The sequence below is a fragment of the Oncorhynchus masou genome, chromosome 13 (genome assembly GCF_036934945.1).
Source record: "Oncorhynchus masou masou isolate Uvic2021 chromosome 13, UVic_Omas_1.1, whole genome shotgun sequence".
NCBI lineage: Eukaryota > Metazoa > Chordata > Actinopteri > Salmoniformes > Salmonidae > Oncorhynchus > Oncorhynchus masou.
The window spans coordinates 37,255,045-37,275,840 of record NC_088224.1 but is presented as its reverse complement, the minus strand read 5'-3'; the positions used below and the strand labels follow the sequence as shown (position 1 = coordinate 37,275,840).

Sequence of the window (20,796 nt, the reverse complement as noted above, 5' to 3'; positions counted from 1 at the left end):
TCAAAAGGTTGATCTGGAGCCAGTTTGTTTTTTGGGTTTAAAAAAAAAAAATCTATGAATCCCAGGGGCCAGTGAGATCAGATCCCAGAACAGTGTTACCGTGAACACTGATCCAAATGACTTATGGAAAGCTTGTCTCATACAGGTTAGGCGCACAGGCTTCAAAGGGCCTCCCTCTCAATACTCGGTCACAGCGAGAATGGTGGGAGGGAGAACATTCAAAGTCTATTTCTGTCTGGAGAGGCCAGGGCTCCATTTTCCCAGATAGACTAGGACTCCATGATGAATAGGACAGCGGACGACCTGTCACAGAGTCCGCCCGCAGGCACGGCACAGGACTTTGTGGACTGGAAAGCCATCTGTACATCATAGGGGCACAACACTCAGTTTAGGTGGCAATTCAGCTCCAACCCAGAGGGAGTCTGTCTGGCTTCTTCCAAAGGCAGGACAGCAAAGGGCACCAGGAAGAAAGTCATGCCTACAGGGCAGGTCTGTCTAGATCCGCAGGGTCATCTTTTACTGTCCTCTTAGTGCAGACACACCCTGTGCTGTACAATACCCATCCTCCTGCTCGTACTAAAAGTCTGCAGTCGGAGTCAGGCAGCAGTAGGGGTTCTGAGAAGCTCTGACACACCGTGTTAAATCAATCGTCAAAAGCGACACTGCAAATGAGTCTGTGCTACATTTCATCTGATGTATGGCGCAAAGGCAATGTTTGAGCTGTCATGTGTTTTCCGGCGTAAGAAATGTTTTTCTCCTCATCTTCATTCCTTGCGAATGGGGAGACGCGTCGTCCCAGCTACGCCGGCACAGCGCTGAAAAGACGCAACGCTATTGGCAATCCGTGTTCAAAAACTAAATGCTAAATTGTGAGAGGAAACCAACATTAGTCTAGCAAACACAGACGGGCAAGAACAGCGATTGAACAAACAATATTAACTGTACTCATTGTTGGACGTTCTGGGGGGGGGGGGGGACGACAGTGTAGACAGTGTGGAGAGAGACAGCTGGAAAATCAGGGATGGTGGGGTGGGTGGGGGGGGGGTCAGGAAAGTCCTCAGGGGAAGAGAGCTAAAATAAGCACTTCTTCCAGCCTTTTTGTGCTATAATATCTGGGTTCAACAACTCAGGCTGAAAATCATGTGTCAGAATGATAGATTATTTTTGTCTGCTCCCATAACAGAGAACTGGGAAATTGGAGAACGAGATAAGAGGGGGGGGGGGAAGAGGCGTCTTATCTTTGATAGTACAATATTATGTACATCGTTTGGCAAAATGAGGGCACATGTATCATGACAAGACGGTACACTCAATTGAATAGTGGGGGAAAGGGAAGAAAAGTGAGACGGTCAAACTAAGCCGCTCTACCGTGTGTAGTCGCCTAGACGCAGGGTGTGCAGAGGAATGGCTTGAAAAGAGAGAGAGAGAGAGAGAGAGAGAGAGAGAGAGAGAGAGAGAGAGAGAGAGAGAGAGAGAGAGAGAGAGAGAGAGAGAGAGAGAGAGAGAGAGAGAGAGAGAGAGAGAGAGAGAGAGAGAGAGAGAGAGAGAGAGAGAGAGAGAGAGAGAGAGAGAGAGAGAAGGGCGGGATAAGGAAATGGTGGCTGGAGAGGCAGAGCAGCACAAAGGGAGAAATATTGGATGTGGTGAGAGGAGGAGAGAAGGGGGGGGGGGGGGGACGAGAGACCGTAATATATGGTTGCTCGGTCTGAGGGTCACCGTTTCAGATAAGCACTAAAATAAACATGACCATGCCTGACCCTCTCTGCCGCCGAGTCAGCGAGAGATGGAGGGATTTCAGGGGGAGAATATGAAAGAGAGAACAGATAAAGAGAGAGCGAGCTAGTGAGGGTACCGGGGATTAATCTTAGAGGACTGGCTTTAATGTGCGAGGGAGAGAGAGACAGAATGGGAGTTGGAGAAAGACCGAGGGCAGAAAGCCAATTTAGCTTTCACAAGTAATCACACTGGTAAGCCTTTTACAGGAAGAGAGGACAAAATTATGTTCTATGACATGGTCATTTCAGACAGTATTTCTCAGCCCTCAGACAACACTCAGTTTGGAGCTCTGTGTGGCGCTGGCTGAATATCAACAACAAACCAATCAATATATACCTAGTCCTGCTATAGAGGCACATTAAGCCTGCCGGAAGGATAAATTCCTGGGAAAATATTCAATGAAACATTTATTCATCACCTTTGTGCAGGGCCAAGGAATCTGTTGTGCGTGCCTGAAGAGACACAAGTTAACGCCGTCCCCCATTACTTTTCGCTTGGCACTGCTTATCTGATCGCACTTTGAACAGAGGAGTGGGAGACGTGAACGAGAAAAGATTGAGCACAAGAGAGATCTTGAGATAGGGGAGACAAAAGTGGAAGGGAGGGATGACGAGCATAAACACGAGAGTAGAGAAAGACAGCAGCGAGGAGAGAGAGGCTGAGAGAGCGATTATGTTAAAACAACCCCGCGGCCCACGGTAATTGTGCTGTCTCGCTCCACTGCCCAAATAAGGCAATGGAATGCGTGAGCAAAGGGGTAAGGATAACCTGTATTGGATTCAAAACCCTTGCTACGGTGCTTTCCAGACAAACAATATATTGACTGTGTACAGAAACTAGTGCACCCACACACACCCAAAAGACTAACAAACAGAAAATGGCATTTCCAATGAACTTGTGAACCTCGCTGCGAAGCTTATCTGGAAATTCTTCAAATTCTGCCAGAAAGGCAGATGACCTCCAGCGGTGACCTCACCAGAGGGGGTACAATGAGAATCACCCCATGTGACACACACCGACTGAGCGATAGCAACTGATGGAGGTGGGACGCCTGCCATGTCTTCCCTTAGGCAGTGTCCAGCCTGCATCATCCGTGAGTCACAGACAGACATAAACCTGAACAGAGGAATTCAACCAACAAACAAGCTGGCAGGGAGGAGAGAGAGGGGGGGGGGTGCACGGATATGGAGGCATAATGCGCTGTCTGGAAGCAGGCGTGCCAAAGACGCCGTCACTGCCATGCCTTACATAGCATGCAGTCACCTTGGCTTGTTGTGGTCGGTGTTAACCCACCGCCAGTGCAGAATTCTGGGTATGTGTTGCATATCAGAGGGTGAAAACAACCAAGCCTGTTGAGGGTCGCTGCCATCGACTGACTCTCTGTCAGAGAAACGGTACACACTAAACGCCTTAACCGTTTTCCCCCTACAGTGCTGTGTGCTGTCATGAGCCTCAGAGCAGTGTCTACCTCCAGACGTGCCAGTGGATACCTTCCCGAGGCGGAGGCGTCCAGCTCCCTCTGACACTCTCCGGATGGCTCATTCCAGGAAAACCAGAAACATTTTGACACTCAACAGGGTTGCAGCAGTGTCACAGTGCAATAAACCCAGATACTAGAAAAAAAAGAGTTCCAGGAATAGCGAGAGCCTGACAATCCCCACAAACCTGTCAAGTTCAATGCGGTGTGTTACAGACGGAGACTCGATTCCAAATCCATGTAAGGTGAAAAATAAAAAAACTAATGCGTTGACAAGAGGAGGATGTTTTTTTCAGGACAGTGTAGCCTACATTCTTAATTTTTTTCGTTGCCATATGTACACTGAACAAAAATGTTAAAAAAGCAACATGTAAAGTGTTGGTCCAATGTTTCATGAGCTGATCTACAAAGATCCCAGAAATGTTCCATATGCACAAAAAGCTTATTTCTCAAAAATGTTCACACATTTGTTTACATTCCTGTTAGTGAGCATTTCTCCTTTGCCAAGGTAAGTCATTCACCTGACAGGTGTCACATCAAGGAGCTGATGAAACAAGATGATCATTACACAGGTGCACTTTGTGCTGGGGACAATAAAGGGACACTAAAATGTGCAGTTTTGGTCACACAACACAATGCCACAGATGTCTGAAGTCGAGCGTGCAATTGGCAAGTTGACTGCAGGAAAGTCCACCAGAGCTGCTGCCAGAGAATGTAATGTTCAATTCTCTACCATAACGTTGTTTTAGAGAATTTGGCAGTACGTTCAACTGGCCTAACAAATCACAGACCACGTCAGCTCAGGACTTCCACATCAGGACAGCTGATGAAACTGAAGAGTACTTCTGTCTGTAATAATGCCCTTTTGTGAGGAAAATTGTGATTGGCTGAGCCTAACTCCCAAGTGGGTGGGCCTATGCCCTCCAAAGCCCACCCATATTTTGTTTCAATATATTTAGATTTTCTTGCAATTGATTTACTGTTTCATGAGTAAATTAGAGCAGATGGTGTTAAACTATATAGCCTTCCTGCATTTTATTTAAAATCAAAGCACATTCTGCCTAGTAGCCTACAGTCGCATGCTGTTGAGTTTGACCTCGTTCGATTTTTGTTGTTGGACTATTCTGCTTACAATCACCTCACAATCACCTAATTTCTTCTGAGATTTTAGGTTATTTTTGGTGTACCAGTGACATTATACTCTGCTATTATATGTGTCTCTGTAGAATACTAATGAATCCTTATGTGATCTTCCAAGACATGAATTCATCTTTGCTCTTAGACACTTCAGTGGGCTCTAGCAGTACTACTACACCTCAACAGTGCGCTGCACTGAACTAGCTAATAGCGCAACATCCGCACCTAGTCTATCCTTTTTCCTCATCCAAAATTTGGTGATGCAGAAACGAGAGACCACGCGTGGCCCTTTTATGAACACCCAGGAATATGTGGACAAGGAAACGTTGGTTGGTCTCAGTGAATGTAAAACGGTTAGCAAGGGAGACTTCTAAAAACGGGATCGAGTGACGTAGCAGCATATATGTTGAATGAACAACTAATGAGCATGGAGACTGGAGAGCCTCATGGAGACTGGAGAGCCTCACAAGTTTGACAAAAAAAAAGTACCTTATAGCTTTCAGTCTAATATGGCCAGTGGGGGTTGGTGCCGTTTAAGATTAGGGAGGATGATTTTTTGTAATGAGTATGTCCTTATTTCTATCACAGCATGTTGGATGACTGTCATTCATATTCCATTCACCCGGTTCAGTGTAACAACGGTAGGTTTAGGCTACTACATGATACAAAAATGTTCCCCAACCCATCAGGTTGCTACAACCTAGCCTACGAATGAAAGTGTACAATGTCGGTGCAGAGATTGAGAGAAATTTTTGAGTAATCAATTTGACAGTCAGGGACACATTCAATACCACCTTGCACTCTCTTGCCTGCATCTAGCCGATCTAAAGTGTAATCATTAGTGCAAATGAGTTTCTATGAGACAAATTCTGGTATTTTTATCCCAGTTTTGTTTCCGTTTAAGAAACCTTTTCAACAGGATTAGCGGAATGAATACACCCCTATCACCTGCACACGCAGTTCGCGTTCATAGCAGCCACATACAAACAGCTTGATCACTTTGCTCGTTGTATAATTCCTTCTCGCATCTGTCCTCTCACCTTTTTCCTTTGATTGTGGACTTCAGTGCACAACACAACAGATGTCTGTGACCAGGCGAAAAAAAACTACTTTCCAAGCCAAACCTTCATACCATAACCACTACGCACAGTCTACATCGTTTTCACCATTAGCTAACTTCAAAGTCAGCATAGCTACTGGAACTAATGTCAGTAAACCTGCTACAAACATGCAGTACAGTGTACAGCAAGTAGTTACACCGGCAGGCCCCGGTAGCAAAACATTTATAAAACCAAAAGCTTACATAAACATGGAAGAGTTCCAGTGTTGGATAGCCTTAGCCAGCTAGCTAACATAGCACCCCTCTCTGTTAGAGCCAAGCATTTTAAACTAGCGAGCTGCATTCACTAGCTAAATAAGTGAATCAAATACCACAAAATATAGCTAGCTCTGATACGTTGGAGGACATCCTCTGGAAGTCATCTTAATTACTGTGTAAGTGTATGGAAGGGGGTGAGAACCATGAGTCTCCAATACAAAACCTAGAAGTCAATGTACCCAGGGACACCATGTGCTACCCCAGGGAGTACTGTCGAGGCTACAGACGACATTCATTGCAAAAAAGTATGTTTTAATCAATTATTTGGTGATGTGAATATATTTAGTATAGTTATATCTAAGAAGGATAACTTCTGAAAATGTTTTAACATTTTTATGAAGTTCACTGAGGATGGGCCTCCCCTGAATACGGCTATTTACTTACTTTTGTAGCTCTTTGTCAGAAGCACGCTTTTTGTAAGTAGTGAGACCTAACTGTACTCTCAAAGTTTAGCCTGAAAAGATTTGAGAAATGTGATCTGTATATCGTCAACCAATGACATTGGCCTACGTCTCCTCTTGCGCTGCGCAGAACATCAGAGCTCAACAACGATTGGAGAAATGTTAATCACCAGTACAACATCCTTATGATACAATATATAGAGTGCGTTCAGAAAGTATTCCGACCCCATGACTTTTTCCACATTTTGTTACGTTACAGCCTTGTTCTAAAATGGATTGAATAGTTTTTCGCCCCCTCATCAATCTACACAGAACACCCCATCATAACAAAAGCAAAAACAGCTTTTTAGACATTTTTGCAAATGTATTAAAAACAAAGAACTGAAAAATCACATTTACATGTATTCAGACCCTTTACTCAATACTTTGTTGAAGCACCTTTGGCAGCGATTCCAGCCTCGAGTGTTCTTGGGTATGACGCTACACGCTCGGCACACCTGTACACGCTCGGCACACATTTGGGGAGTTTCTCCCATTCTTCTCTGCAGATCCTCTCAAGCTCTGTCAGGTTGGATGAGGAGCATCACTTTCCCATAAGTGCAACGTGACTGCAAGAGAAATGTTGGAATGTCTGACTGAAATATTGGACAACTCTACCTTTTTTTCTTTTCTTTTTTACAGTGTTTGAATTTGTTGATAAAAATGCGGGAGATGATTGTTTGGTCGCGGGACACGGAACAATGGGCTGAAATGCGGGACTGTCCCACACAATCCGGAACATGTGGTCACGCTTACAGGGAGGTTGTTTTGAGTTATTCCAGTTGTTCTGTATTCTAGTTGGATCAGATCATGCCCCTATATCTCATCAACGGTGTTCAGTGCCGTGTGCCAGAGGATTCCGACAACCTCCTGTCAATGTGCATGAACGTGTGATGCTGCGAACAGCAAGTCTCCTTAGCATGTGCCCACATCCCTTCTGTACTCGCGCTCCTCACCAGTTAAACATTCTTAACTGTTTAAACATTTGTGTAGGCCTGGATTTTATACGCCTGGAACATCGGATTGGGCCTGCTGGAAATGGCATGCAAAAAATGTAACCGAGCATACTTGAAAGATAATGCATCTTATTGGCAACCTCTGCAGCAATCCCTCACCCAGTGTGACAATTGGGTGCCTATAAGTCACTCCCCCTGAAAGTAAAAGACCAATAGAAACATCAAGGTATTAGGGTCTCATCGTCACATTCGTAAAAGCCTCTGCATTGAAAATAGACTCTGGGGTTAAGACTGTCAGGCCTAGACATGCCTGTCAGTTTCATTTGCCAAAACCACTGGAAAATGGAAGCAAAATGTTTAGATTTTTGTTTGCTACCCAAAACAGTCATGAAAATGCCTCAATGTTTTCTGTTTTTCCATGCATATCATTTCATTCCATTTTTGCTTTGATGCCTAGGGAGTTAAGGGAGCTGCCCAAATTAAAATCAGAAGGAGGAGGAAGTGGTAACCAGATCTATTTACAGGAAGCAACTAGATCCATTTTCATTTCGTCTCCCGGTTTAAATTTCGCCTCGACTCCACAAAAGTGAACTGATCCAAAAGTGATGGAAAAAGGGACAGTGCTCAGCTCCTCTTTGAGCCAGACCAGAGACGGGTTATGCCGTCGACCATAAAGACACCAAGCATTTGTCGTGCCTTTTAACAGCCAGACAGAATGGTCGACCAGGCCTGCAGACACGCCACGTCGTGGTGAAGTGCTCGAAGGAGAGTACACCGAAGTGGCGAGGACTTGTTGTGCTGCAGCTGCCAGGCACAATTTTCAATCAACCCTAGAATTACTGAGGGATATAAAAGTAATTAATAAAGATTGCACTGGACCGGCGGGATTTTTTTATTTATTTATTATATTCTGTGTCTGTTTTACATAGAGAGGTGCTGTGAATACATTTTCAGCCCGACACTGGTGGAGAGAGATGTCGGTGTGCAGTATGCAAATGGGAATGACATGCTAAACGCAGGGGAGTCGCAGGGAGCCAAGTCAGACATTCTGATTTAGACAGAGGGCACATGGAAGGGCGAGAGTTCTCCTAGCCCACTCAGAAATCCATCTCTTTAGCCTCCGTTTCATCTCAAACTGCAGGTGGGTGGAGGAGTTTTGAAGAATAGGAGGGGGGGGGTTAGGTTATCTGACACCATCTCGCTTGCATCAGCAGGAGGGGTTGACCTCAACAACTTGTTGAAGTTACTTGGTGGTGGAGAGGGTGTTTATTTCCGGTGAACCCATCTCATTACTCCACCATAGTGCTACTCGTTTATGTTTCTAGTTGCATGGATTACTCCTCTGCATGTCTTTATGCATTTGTGAAGGTGCCGTTCTGTTCCGTTTGCCTGCAAGATTATCTGGGTTATTCCACAGTAAATCCTTGAGACGGCTTGACCGGTCAGAAAAATTCTAAATGTATCATTTATCTTTTGAAATTGTTGTCATTATAGAGAGTAGGTCATTTAATTTGACCAGGCCTGAAAACCTCTACATATAAGACTGAGTAAATTAGGAAATCATAGTTGATACCTTCCCCTTCAGCGAGAGGCATGGTTTGGGTGAGTTGAGGACATGCAGGAACTTTTGGCTGCCTCCCCCCCCCCCCCGACATCTATAAACAATGGGGCCCAGAACTCCGGTTGGAGAGGGAGGGGAAGGGGGGGATATCGGACCAATGACTAAAGCTGCTCCAACAAAGGGCCCGGACAGGAGCTGGAGCAAAGTCTGAAAATAGGCTAGAAAGAGAGAATGGGCATACTGTGAAAGGGCTGGGATTTTTTTTAACTCTGGGTGGGGGTATTGGATGGGGGAGTGGGGGGGGGTAGAAGTTTGTTATGTTCAGTTTATTCAGGGTGCTTCGAATGTTGATTGAGCTCTGAAATCGTAAACAATCAGAAATGTATGCACAAGCAAGGAGCCCCTTTTTTTTTTTTTTTGCTTAAATTCTACTGCAGGCTTTACAATACTGACACCTGTTTGCAATGAGGATTTGTATGGACATAAAATTTTGCAAAATGGATTCCTAAAAAGAAAATGGAATTTTCTTTACACTTCCTAAAACATTACAGTACACAAAACGGATGTATTTTTTTCCACACATCCCAAGCCTGAATTCAAGATGTATCAAACGGTATACAAGCAAAGCCACCAGACAAGATGGACATCTCAATGTCCCAAATTCATGCTGCCACTCAGGAGTATCCATGACAACCAGCTCAAAATCTGAACTATAAACCCAGGCAAACCTCTACCCAGAAACTCTTAATAGAATTAAAAGCATCAGGCTACAGTAAATGTAGAGTAAACACTAATTACGTAGGCCTATGCAACACTGTGCAACACTGTGCGATCAACCATCAAAATCAATACATTCCTCAAATCTAGTAGCCCTAAACTCTGAAAGGCTCAAGGCATCTATACTCTCTCTGGTCAAACACCAGTCCAACCTTAGGAGAAACCTTATTTTTAATATCCATGCTCAGGTTTTGGCAGTGATGAGGCTTGCAGTCAATGCACTCTTCAATTGTGCTGAATGCAGGAGACATGACAACTGAATTGTTTAGAAGGTTAACATAACTAGTTCATAGGCTATGTAGGCTACATTAGCCATCTTCATTTGACAGTTTTGAGGCTACAATAGATTGATATTTGGTTGGTAAAAAAACAACAAAAAAACAGTAGGATAAATACACATGTAGGTAGAGTCCATTCTCGTTTTTTTCCCCCTCTTGTCACAACGGACCAGTCAGTCAAACCACACAAAACGCCCATAACCAAGTGTCTTTGCTGACAATGTCTTGTAGCCTACAGGAACACCCTGTTGCTTTTTCTGACTTCATTTCAGTTCTTGTAAAATATCAGCTGGATGGATCACCATTGGCTGAATGAAACTTGATCTGCGGATACCAACAAACAAAACAAAACAAAATCAACCTAGACGGTGTCGAAACAGACCACGACTGGATTAAGGTGATTCGGAACAATCACACCTGCGCTGCAGTCTGCGCGCTCTGAGAAATAAATACCCCGGGAGGCCACACCTTGCATGCATAACATGGCGAACCGAAACTCGGGAGTAACCAGACGGTATTGTGTAGAAATAAACTTCCATAACAAGTCTTGAGAAATCCAATATCGCCACCTCTGAAATCATGTATGACCGTGTTGATGAGCCACACAATGTGCATGCGTTTCATATGGGACTGTGGGTGGATCTATGGCACAGTTCGGTTGCCGATACCGAACACTTGAATGAACGTGACCCATTGAAACACATAAAGAAAACGTAAACGTAATAAAAGGACTGGAGATTACAGAAAACAGGGTCAATGTCCATGGTTCTTACCTTGAATAATCAGAAGTATCCCTGCTGTCACCAACAAACTGTTTTTCATTGGTGATAGGGGGAAACGTTTAGCGTCTCTCGCCATTCTTCTAAAAAGACGAGGTGGATATAAAATCCCCAGCACCCCACCAGAACAGAATTAATACTCCTTGACTGATTGCTTCTCAATAAAAAAATATATAATAGGAACTAGACCGCAAAACAGACCGGAGTCCGTAAACTATAGGTTTGATCTTCAGTCCGACGTCTTATTTTCTCGATTTCAAATTAGAGTCGACTTGACAGTCACACAAAAACATTCAAAACCCCTCCCCGTCTGGGGCGGACGTAGTGCGTACAGGTATGTCTCTGGTGTTCGCTAAATGGCACCAGAAAAAAGTAACACTCATGTTCCGTGTGTCGGTTATCTCCACTAAGCATTCGCACGCATTCTGAGTGGGGGAGTGGTTGTGATGTCACAATATGCCGCCTAAAACCAGAGCCATATATTAAGGGTGCGTTCGTAAATTCAATCTGGAGTGCCAGAGTACACTCAGAGTGCCCTCTGGTCGTTCGTAAATTCAGAGCGTTGTCAGATGGTCCGTTTGTAAATTCGTCAGTTATTCTGCGCTCTGACACACTCAGACGAGATTACTCTGAAATCGGAGTAGAGAGCCAGAGTGAATTTACGAACGCACCCTAAAATAGTTAGGTAAACTTTTAGAATTGTGAATATTGTTCTAATTTTAGACATTAAATTGCATAGCATGGTTTAAATGTTCCCCATGTAATGTTAATGGTAAACTAACATGGCATCGTAATGCTCATTCTATACATTTCGTTTCATAGTATTTTTTTGTATATTCCCATGTAATATTAATGGGGAGCTAAAACGGCTGTCATCGAATGTTGAAGTGTCATGTAAAATGCACATAATGCAGAAACCGCATTGGCCTGAAGCCGCGTTCAAAATAACTGGAATCTCGGAAATCTCAGACTTTCGAATCCAAAGCGTTCAAGACAACTGGGAACTCTGAAAAAAACAAGCTCCGACTCGGAATACCAAGTCGGTAATTGAGGATTTTTTAGAGCACTCAGACCTCAAGATCACTGACGTCATCATTTGACCTCGTTTTTTCCCGAGTTCCAAGTTGTCTTGAAAGCACGATGAACGCGTCTCTAATGGTGCTTTAATGACCAACTGGGAAGTCAGAAAAGAACGAGGTCAAATCATGTAGGCCTAACTTGTTATTCAATTTATTTCAACATTCTGTCATAAAGAGCACATGTTCAACTTCATTTAAATAACAGGTTTTCCCATCTCATGAGGTTACATTTTTAAGATGGCTGTAGAAAGTGCATATTTATGTGCCAAATAAAGGAACAGGGTTGACGATTTCATCTTAAATCACCCCTAAATCTTGTGATAAGGGAAACAAATGGAAGATTGTTGTGTGCAACAGGGAGGGGCAAATGAATGCAAGCTTTAAAAAATAAATTGTAAAAATTATAAAAATGTTGAGCATGTCTAAGACTAACATAGTTGATGGATAACAGTTGTTATGCTGGACTCACCGAATTTTCCAAACAAAACACCATAAAATGGCAATAAAAAAATAAAAAAAAGAGTAGAACCAGCTCACCTTCTTTTACACTATGATTTGACTATTAGATGTTAAATGTCTATTTTGAAAAAAAACAAAAAAAACAAATAGTTTCACCATATTAAAAGAGAGTTCAGTTAATATAACAGGGTTGACCTTAAAATGAATCACTAATCACATGAAATAAATAGTAATCTTCAGAAATTACTGTCAAAGCAACAAAATAACTAGGGATCTACAATGCCGGTGGAAATTTGGGAGAAAAGTTGGGGTTAAATGGATTAAATACTTCCTGTATGTCACCGAGGGTGCATGGAGGGGCATGTCAAAAGCCTTTATTTATATACAAAAAAAATGATATAACAGGCTTTTAAAATTTCTACTTAAAATATCAAAGACACTCATTACAAAAATTTTAAAAAAAATCACAAGAGAACATTCTTGCATATTCTGCTGACTTATATGAATGGTTGATCCATTTTCTGTCTATTCGTCTATACATTTATCACTGTAGGATATGGCATGAATGTTATCATAGGTGGTAGACTAAACAGAGGATAATTGGGCTATTTTGAGTGAGTGGGACTCATGATGAATATATCTATGCTGAGACCACAGGTTGAGAGGCAGCATAGAAATCAAAATGCTTCAGTTGAAATGATCATGTTGTGAAAAGCAGTGAAGTTTAGGGATTTTCCAACCACAACCACTCATTCCTATGAAACATGACATTCAGGAACTTCCCCAAAATAATATTTGCAGAGCAAATTTTATAGCTGACCAGCTATTTCACAAGTATTCAGACCCTTTACTCAGTACTTTTTAAGCACCTTTGGCAGCTATTACAGCCTAGAGTCTTCTTCGGTATGACGCTACAAGCTTGGCACACCTGTATTTGGGGAGTTTCTCCCATTCTTCTCCGCAGATCCTCTCAAGCTCTGTCAGGTTGAATGGGAAGTGTCGCGGCACAACTATTTGCAGGTTTCTCTGGAGATGTTTGATCGGGTTCTAAGTCCGGGCAGTGGCTGGGCAACTCAAGGACATTCAGAGACTTCTCCCAAAGCCACTCGTGCAATGTTTTTGCTGTGTGCTTAGGGTCGTTGTCCTGTTGGAAGGTGAACCTTTGCGCCAGTCTGAGGTCCTGAGTACTCTGGAGCAGGTTTTCGTCAAGGATCTCTCTGTACTTTGCTCTGTTCATCTTTCCCCTTGATCCTTACTAGTCTCCCAGTCCTTGCTGCTGAAAAACATTGCCACAACATGATGCTGCCACCACCATGCCCCACCGAATTGATGGTGCCAGGTTTCCTCCAGACGTGTTGCTTGGCACTCTACCATAAAGGCCTGATTGGCGGAGTGCTGCAGAGATGGTTGTCTTTCTGGAAGGTTCTCCCATCTCCACAGAGGAACTATGGAGCTCTGTCAGAGAGACCAATGGGTTATTGGTCACCTCCCTGACCAAGGCCCTTCTCCCCAGATTGTTCGGTTTGGCCAGGTTGCCAGCTCTAGGAAGAGTCTTGATGGTTCCAAAATTCTTCCATTTAAGAATGATATGGAGGTCACTGTTCTTGAGGACCTTCAATGCTGCAGAAATGTTTAGGTACTCTTCCCCAGATCTGTGCCTTGACACAATCATGTCTCTGGACTCCACGGACAATTCCTTCGATCTCATGTCTTGGTTTTTGCTCTGACATGCACTGTCAATTGTGGGACCTTATATAGACAGGTGTGTGCCTTTCCAAATCATGTCCAATCAATATAATTTACCACAGGTGGTCTCCAATCAAGTTGTGGAAACATCTCAATGATGATCAATGGAAACAGGATGCACCTGAGCTCAATTTTGAGTCTCATAGCAAAGGGTCTGAATAGTTATGTAAACAAGGTATTTCTGTTTAAATGAAACCTGTTTTCGCTTTGTCATTATGGAGTATTCTTTGTAAATTGATGAGAATTTTTGTTTATTTAATCCGTTTTAGATAAGACTGTAATGTAACAAAATGTGGAAATAGTCAAGGGGTCTGAATACTTTCCAAATGCACTGTACATTCATTTAAATCCTCTGTTGATCAAATGTGGTATTGATTATAGGTTGGCGTTGTTTGTCCTTACCTCATTTCCAAGATGTCACCTATTGAAATATTTGGCATAAACACACCTTCAGTAACCTTCTTATGTATACATGTCACTCAGAGGAGAATGCTGCCTCAGAATATGGCCCTGTGATTGGTGGTGTGGCCATAAGCTATGAGATACTTCTCTATCAGCAGTTCATTATCACCGTGGTCACCAGCTGACTGTCTTGGCAATACTCTCAATCAAACACTCAAAACTGGTAGAGCATCAAAAACCTTCTGTCCTCTAAACTAGTGACCCCCCCCCCCCCCCGTGTGGGTGTACACAGCATACAAATCACCAACTACAGTGTGCCATCTGTTGTCAGTTCGATGCAATTGCGGCCACATATACCACCTCGTGTTCAGGTCATCCTGGCCTTTGCTCCTCAATCTCCTTCCGGGAGGGAATATAAATCAACTCCCACCCCCTGACTGGCTGTCAGCTTGGACCCCTATTGTGTTACTTACCCAAGATGCTTTGATCCACCGCTGGAGCCAGGCAAGCTAACAAAGTGCTCTCTCCCTTATTGTTTTCTTTATACAGGAGCCCATGAATTTTATATGTGGCCCTCTGTTTTCACTCCCATTCCAAGAAGCCACAAGGCCCATATGGTTTCCATGTGATTTGTGTGGATATAGATTCGTATGTTTTTCTATGAGGGAAGGGGACCTGTAGCTCGTCAGATAATCTTTCAATCTTCAAACACATGGAGCGGTGGGTAAGAGGCTGCTGTCCATCATGATAAGGAGCCTGCTGACATGGCTGTGATTGGGGGTCGCAAACAGCAAACGGCAGGGGGCCAGAGCTGTGCCTGAGCAAAATGGAGGCAATGTTCACCATCACTCAACGAAGGGTAGATTGGGTTGGCCATATCATCTGCCACATCTAGCCGGTACAGATGTAGGTCAAAAGGGTCTTAATGCTTAACTTCAGCCCTGGGGTTTATTGGGGGTTTATGTTATCTCCATGGAGACCAAGGGGTCCATAAATAACAAAGTTAATACCTCCAACTACCACTGGAAATTAGTTCTGCTTGTGAACTGTAAACACTGAAATATTGCACTGTTCAATGGGTAATCTTTTTCAACTAATAAAATAATGTGTTTATCTGTCCCAAAGCTCTGCCAATTGTCTGACTGGCACCACTGATGGCTCGACCCAACATTCTGCAAGGAGGCTTCAATGGAAGACTAGTCCTTCTACTGTGACATGCAGAGCAACAGAAACACCATGTCTACAGTATCTCCGGAGAAACTAACTGCCCGCCAAAAAGTTGATTTGGTAAAACCATGTCATCAAAAAAGATGACTACAGTAAATGCATCTCATGTTTACTGGCCTCTTCCATCTCCCCCTCTCTGTCAGACCCTTTCCGTGCCATTTGAGAAATTGCCCCTGTGGCCAGAGATCGGCTCAGAGGAATGAGAGCGATTTAACAAGCTGTCGCTTAAATGTGATCGTGTATCAGCCAGAGCAACACATTTAAGCGCCGTACATCTTAGCCGGTGGCAGCCTCCTTCATTTTCTGAAGCGTTGATCTCCCATCTCCCTTCTCTCTCCTCCTCCCTCCATCTTTTCCCTCCCCCTCGATATGACTTCCGTCTTCCCCCTTTCTTTCCCTTCCGTCATTAGAGTTTACCCCTTTCCCTTTCCCCTCCCTTATTAGCTGAGCTGTAGCTAAGTGTCGCTTTGGTAAACTCACTCCAAGGGAGCAGCAGATAATACTGTTCGCTTTAATTAAAGACATTAAAGGGCTAGAGAGACATGGAGCCCCAGGGAGGAAGTGTTCTCACACCTCCTGAAATATTCTTAATTTCTTCCCCTCCCGCTCTCATCCTCTCTCCCACTCGTTTCTCTTCCTCTATCTGTTTCGCTCTCTCGGTGTCTCCGCCACCTTCTCCTTGGTGTTCTCCGACTCGTGAATATCTTCATTAGTTTAGTACCGTGGACTTTGTTTACAGTTAATGAGTGTTTTCCCTGCTCATTTATTTCCAGTACGCTTGTTGCTGGATTTAAGAAACTGTGTGGGTTTGAGTTTCAGGCACAAGGGTGGTAGCTGTATGTTTGTGAATATATACTGAAGCCCATACGGGTGGGTGGGTGGGTGTGTGTGTGTGTGTGTTTACAGCTTCTGTGAGTTGGCATTTGTCTCACCTAAAGTGTAGGCTTTTGTCCTCATGCCGAGAGAGCCTCTCCTAGAAGGCGTTGTTGCATCTGGTCCGTCTTGTTTCTCCATATTTTGCCATTTTACCCATAATCACTGTGCATCTGTTCTGTTCCCCGTACGGCGTCACCCGCTTCCTGTTTGTGTGTTCGCTCATCCACTCCTCATCTACAATGCACAGCTCACACACAAACGCAACGCCAGGAAGGTGCTTTCTGATTGTCTCACATCCGCTCAACACTGCTCCATAAATAGAAAACCGGCTCCCCAGGGGTGAAGACAATGTTTGGTGGACAGATTAAAGGGTGGAGAGCTCATTGAGTGAGGGGCAGACTGGCTAGATGGGTGAGTCTGGTGAGATGAAGAAACAGGATAATTTTCCTCACATTCTCCCAGTGTGAGAGGGCCTGTGGGTTTTTACATCCATTGTGCTTGACTCATGTTCGCTGCTTGGCCCCTCTGCCATGTGAAATAGTAGGCCTTTTACTCCCATCTCATATAGACTGAGCAAAAACAATTACTGGGAATGGACCTACCATCACCGCCCCCAGGTGGTGAGGGTAGGTAACAACATCTCCACCCCGCTGATCCTCAACCCTGGGGCCCCATAAGGGTGCGTTCAGAGCCCTCTCCTGTACTCCCCGTTCACCCACGACTGCATGGCCATGCACGCCTCCAACTCAATCATCAAGTTTGCGGACGACACTACAGTGGTAGGCTTGATTACCAACAACGACGAGACGGCCTACAGGGAGGAGGTGAGGGCCCTCGGAGTGTGGTGTCAGGAAAATAACCTCACACTCAACGTCAACAAAACAAAGGAGAGGATTGTGGACTTCAGGAAACAGCAGAGTGAGCACCCCCCTATCCACATCGACGGGACAGTAGCGGAGAGGGTGGGTAAGTTTCAAGTTCCTCGGCGTACACATCACAGACAAACTGAATTGGTCCACCTACACAGACAACATCGTGAAGAAGGCGCAGCAGCGCCTCTTCAACCTCAGGAGGCTGAAGAAATTCGGCTTGTCACCAAAAGCACTCACAAACTTTTACAGATGCACAATCGAGAGCATCCTGTCGGGCTGTATTACTGCCTGGTACGGCAACTGCTCCGCCCACAACCATAAGGCTCTCCAGAGGGTAGTGAGGTCTGCACAACGCATCCCCGGGGGCAAACTACCTGCCCTCCAGGACACCTACACCACACGATGTCACAGGAAGGCCAAAAAGATCATCAAGGACAACACCTACCCGAGCCACTGCCTGTTCACCCCGCTATCATCCAGAAGGCGAGGTCAGTACAGGTGCATCAAAGCAGGCACAGAGAGACTGAAAAACAACTTCTATCTCAAGGCCATCAGACTGTTAAATAGCCACCACTAACATTGAGTGGCTGCTGCCAACATACTGACTCAAATCCAGCCACTTTAATAATGGAAATTGATGTAAAAAAATGTATCATTAGCCACTTTAAACAATGCCACTTAATATAATGTTTACACACCCTACATTACTCATCTCATATGTATATACTGTTCTCTATATCATCTACTGCATCTTGCCATCTTTATGTAATACTAGCCACTTTAAACTATGCCACTTTATGTTTATATACCCTACATTCATCATATGTATATTCTGTACTCTATACCATCTACTGCATCTTGCCTATGCCGTTCTGTACCATCACTCACTCATATATCTATATGTACATATTCTTTATCCCGTTCCACTTGTGTGTGTATAAGGTAGTAGTTGTGGAATTGTTAGGTTAGATTACTCATGAGTTATTACTGCATTGTCGGAACTAGAAGCGCAAGCATTTCGCTACCCTCGCATTAACATCTGCTAACCATGGTGTATGTGGCCAATAAAATGTTATTTGATTTGATTGAGACAAGAACGCTAATTTACTGTCAGCAGTGGCGCAGATGCAGAGCAAGTGTATCACATAATTGGCAGTTCAACAGACTTCACTCAATCACGTAAAAGACTTAAATCAATTACGGAGAGAGATCTTATACAGCCTACTGGGAGGATGCTTTCGCTTTCTTTATTACAAGCAGCGGATTTAGAGAAAGTGTGCCACGTAATTGGTAGTTCAACAGCAGTTTGCCGTTGTGGAAGACGAAGTGGGCACTGCTTCACATCCCACAATAAAGCCACCTGCCATTGCTCCCATTTACTTTCATCCACTGAGAAATAGCCGTGCGACCTGTGGGAAGGTGAGGTGGGAGCCGTGGAATGATAACAAAGACAAATTGTTTTTAGCATTCCCCAACACAGAACCCCGTAGGTGCAGTTAAGTACAACCTTGTTTTGATGACTCCAGAATTCTCCAACACAGACACCCGTAGGTGAAGTTAAATACAATCTTGTTTGTGAGATTCACAATAATAATGAACTGCTCTTGCGATGTTAACCTCACCACCCCAGATCACTCAAATACCAAGACGCTGGAGGGTTGATATAGCCGAATTGATTAGAATAATAAACTGCTCTTGTGATGTTAACCTCAACACCCCAGATCACTCAAACACGCAGACATTACCGTGCAGATTGTAGTCCCATTTGTTTAGAGATTAGGATAGACTGGCAACTGATGGCTGTTCTGTTTACCACCTGTGGACTGAGTTCAGAGAATGAAGCATGCCACCCACTGTGAGATGCTGCTGTGTGAGTGATGGCCTGTGTGTGTGTGTGTGTGTGTGTGGGCGCACGCATGTTTGTGAGACAAAACTTGTGTGTGTTTGATCCTAAGCATATGTGTTCTTATGGGTGGCATAACTGGTCATTTCATTACATGCTGTGATACCAGGGTGTGTTGTATGCTTGGGCAGCGTGTTAAACCCTCTCTGATGAGCCTAATGACAGATGGACATGCCACTTTAATGGCAGCCTAATTACCGCTACACTTACTCTCCCCTCCCTGACACCAGGGCCATCCATCAAAGTTAGTTATCAGCGACATAAAGCCTGGTCATGTGCGATGACCATCCCCCTACAACTGGCATATTAAGGATAAGGAACCTTTTTTTGTACAATTGAATGCATTTAACCCAACCCCTCAGATTTATAAAATGTTTAATATGTGTACCAGGCTTATTCGATCCCAAGTTAAGTATCTGACTACAATTTTGGTCAGCTCGAAACAGGGCCATGAATGTATGAATGGACTCTATCCCATTGCCCACCTGTGGCGATGAGTAATGCATACATTCTTCCCTCGGTTCTACTAAAAGTGATTTAAATAAATCTTTTCTAGAATCATACTTTTATAACCTGTTGTTACAGGCCGTGTTTTATTCATTATTGAGAGTTGCAACTTTGAACCGCAAGCATTATAACCCAAGTCCTATCAGCCATTCATTTCCATGGCCCATTAATATTGTCTGAGTGTAATTGATACACTCATTAAATTGAAACACAGGGCTTATGAACAGTGCGCTCATTGTGTTCCAGGCACTTACCTCTCAGGCTGTACTAGTGAGTAGAAAGGTTTTCCCCTCCTCTCCTGACTAGTGCTGGAAGCCCACCAAACCAGGGTCAGGATAGGGGTCGGGAGGAAATAGCAAGCGTCTCATATCCTGCGCTGAGGGCAGAAACAGGTTCTTGGGGGAAGTGGCGGCTGCTCCAGTGATCCCATTAGGCTTCGGTTAAGCCTGTGTGTCAGTCACACCACACCTCTCAGGAACCAGAGCACATACGGGCCAAACTCAGTTTGGCTGGGGTGTCTGACAATATTCCATGGCAAATAATGCACTGTACACCATCCATTCCAAGCCTATTTTGGCCCACACAGTAACTTCTCTCACCCGCATGCATTCAAAAGATATTGAACTCTCGTTGAATTGGGTAATGAAAACATGATTTTCATTGAAAATAATTGGGAAAGGCTGCATAAATATATCCAGACAGGTAGTTTTACACCAGACACGTCTAAGCCATGTCAAAAAGCCATAGAGTTCACTTAAAAGAACAAGACAGCCCTCTGCTGGTAATGAACAATAACAATGTGAAATAGCTTTTCAGCTCCATGTTCTCGTTACCACCCTCCCGATAACAGTACTGCATTTTCCCTCAGACTACAATTATCCGAGTCAAATAGATTTCCCCCCTCCCTACCATCTCATTTCCAATCGCCTCCAAGGTTCCCAGAATTAACATTGCCTGTTGCTGTGGCTGGCCGAAAAAGTGTTGCCATGGAAACAGACAATGTTATACTCTCCCTTGAGAGTCGGGCAGCTCTATAATCTATTCCCCTGGCCGTCTGAGGCAGTCTGCAGAAATCTGACTTGGTATCACGTTAACCAGGGCTTCAGGGCACACCTCACTAACCCGAGAGGAGACGTACTCCAATTGGTGAAAGAAAATCTAGATGA

The 20,796-nt window shown here is 44.1% G+C and overlaps 1 protein-coding gene across 2 annotated transcripts in view; it reads right to left on the bottom strand.

Annotated features, from left to right (window-relative positions):
- pvrl2l (PVR cell adhesion molecule related 2 like) overlaps positions 1–10,976 on the bottom strand; it is an 83,141-nt gene extending 72,165 nt beyond the window's left edge. The window contains exon 1 of one of the 2 annotated variants that reach the window (XM_064983740.1): positions 10,554–10,976. In XM_064983740.1, the coding sequence (XP_064839812.1) occupies positions 10,554–10,638 (85 nt within the window). In that variant the 5' untranslated portion in view covers positions 10,639–10,976. The remainder of the gene's footprint in view (positions 1–10,553) is intronic. The other variant, XM_064983741.1, reaches the window with a different exon arrangement.
- Between the last annotated feature and the right edge of the window lie 9,820 nt (positions 10,977–20,796).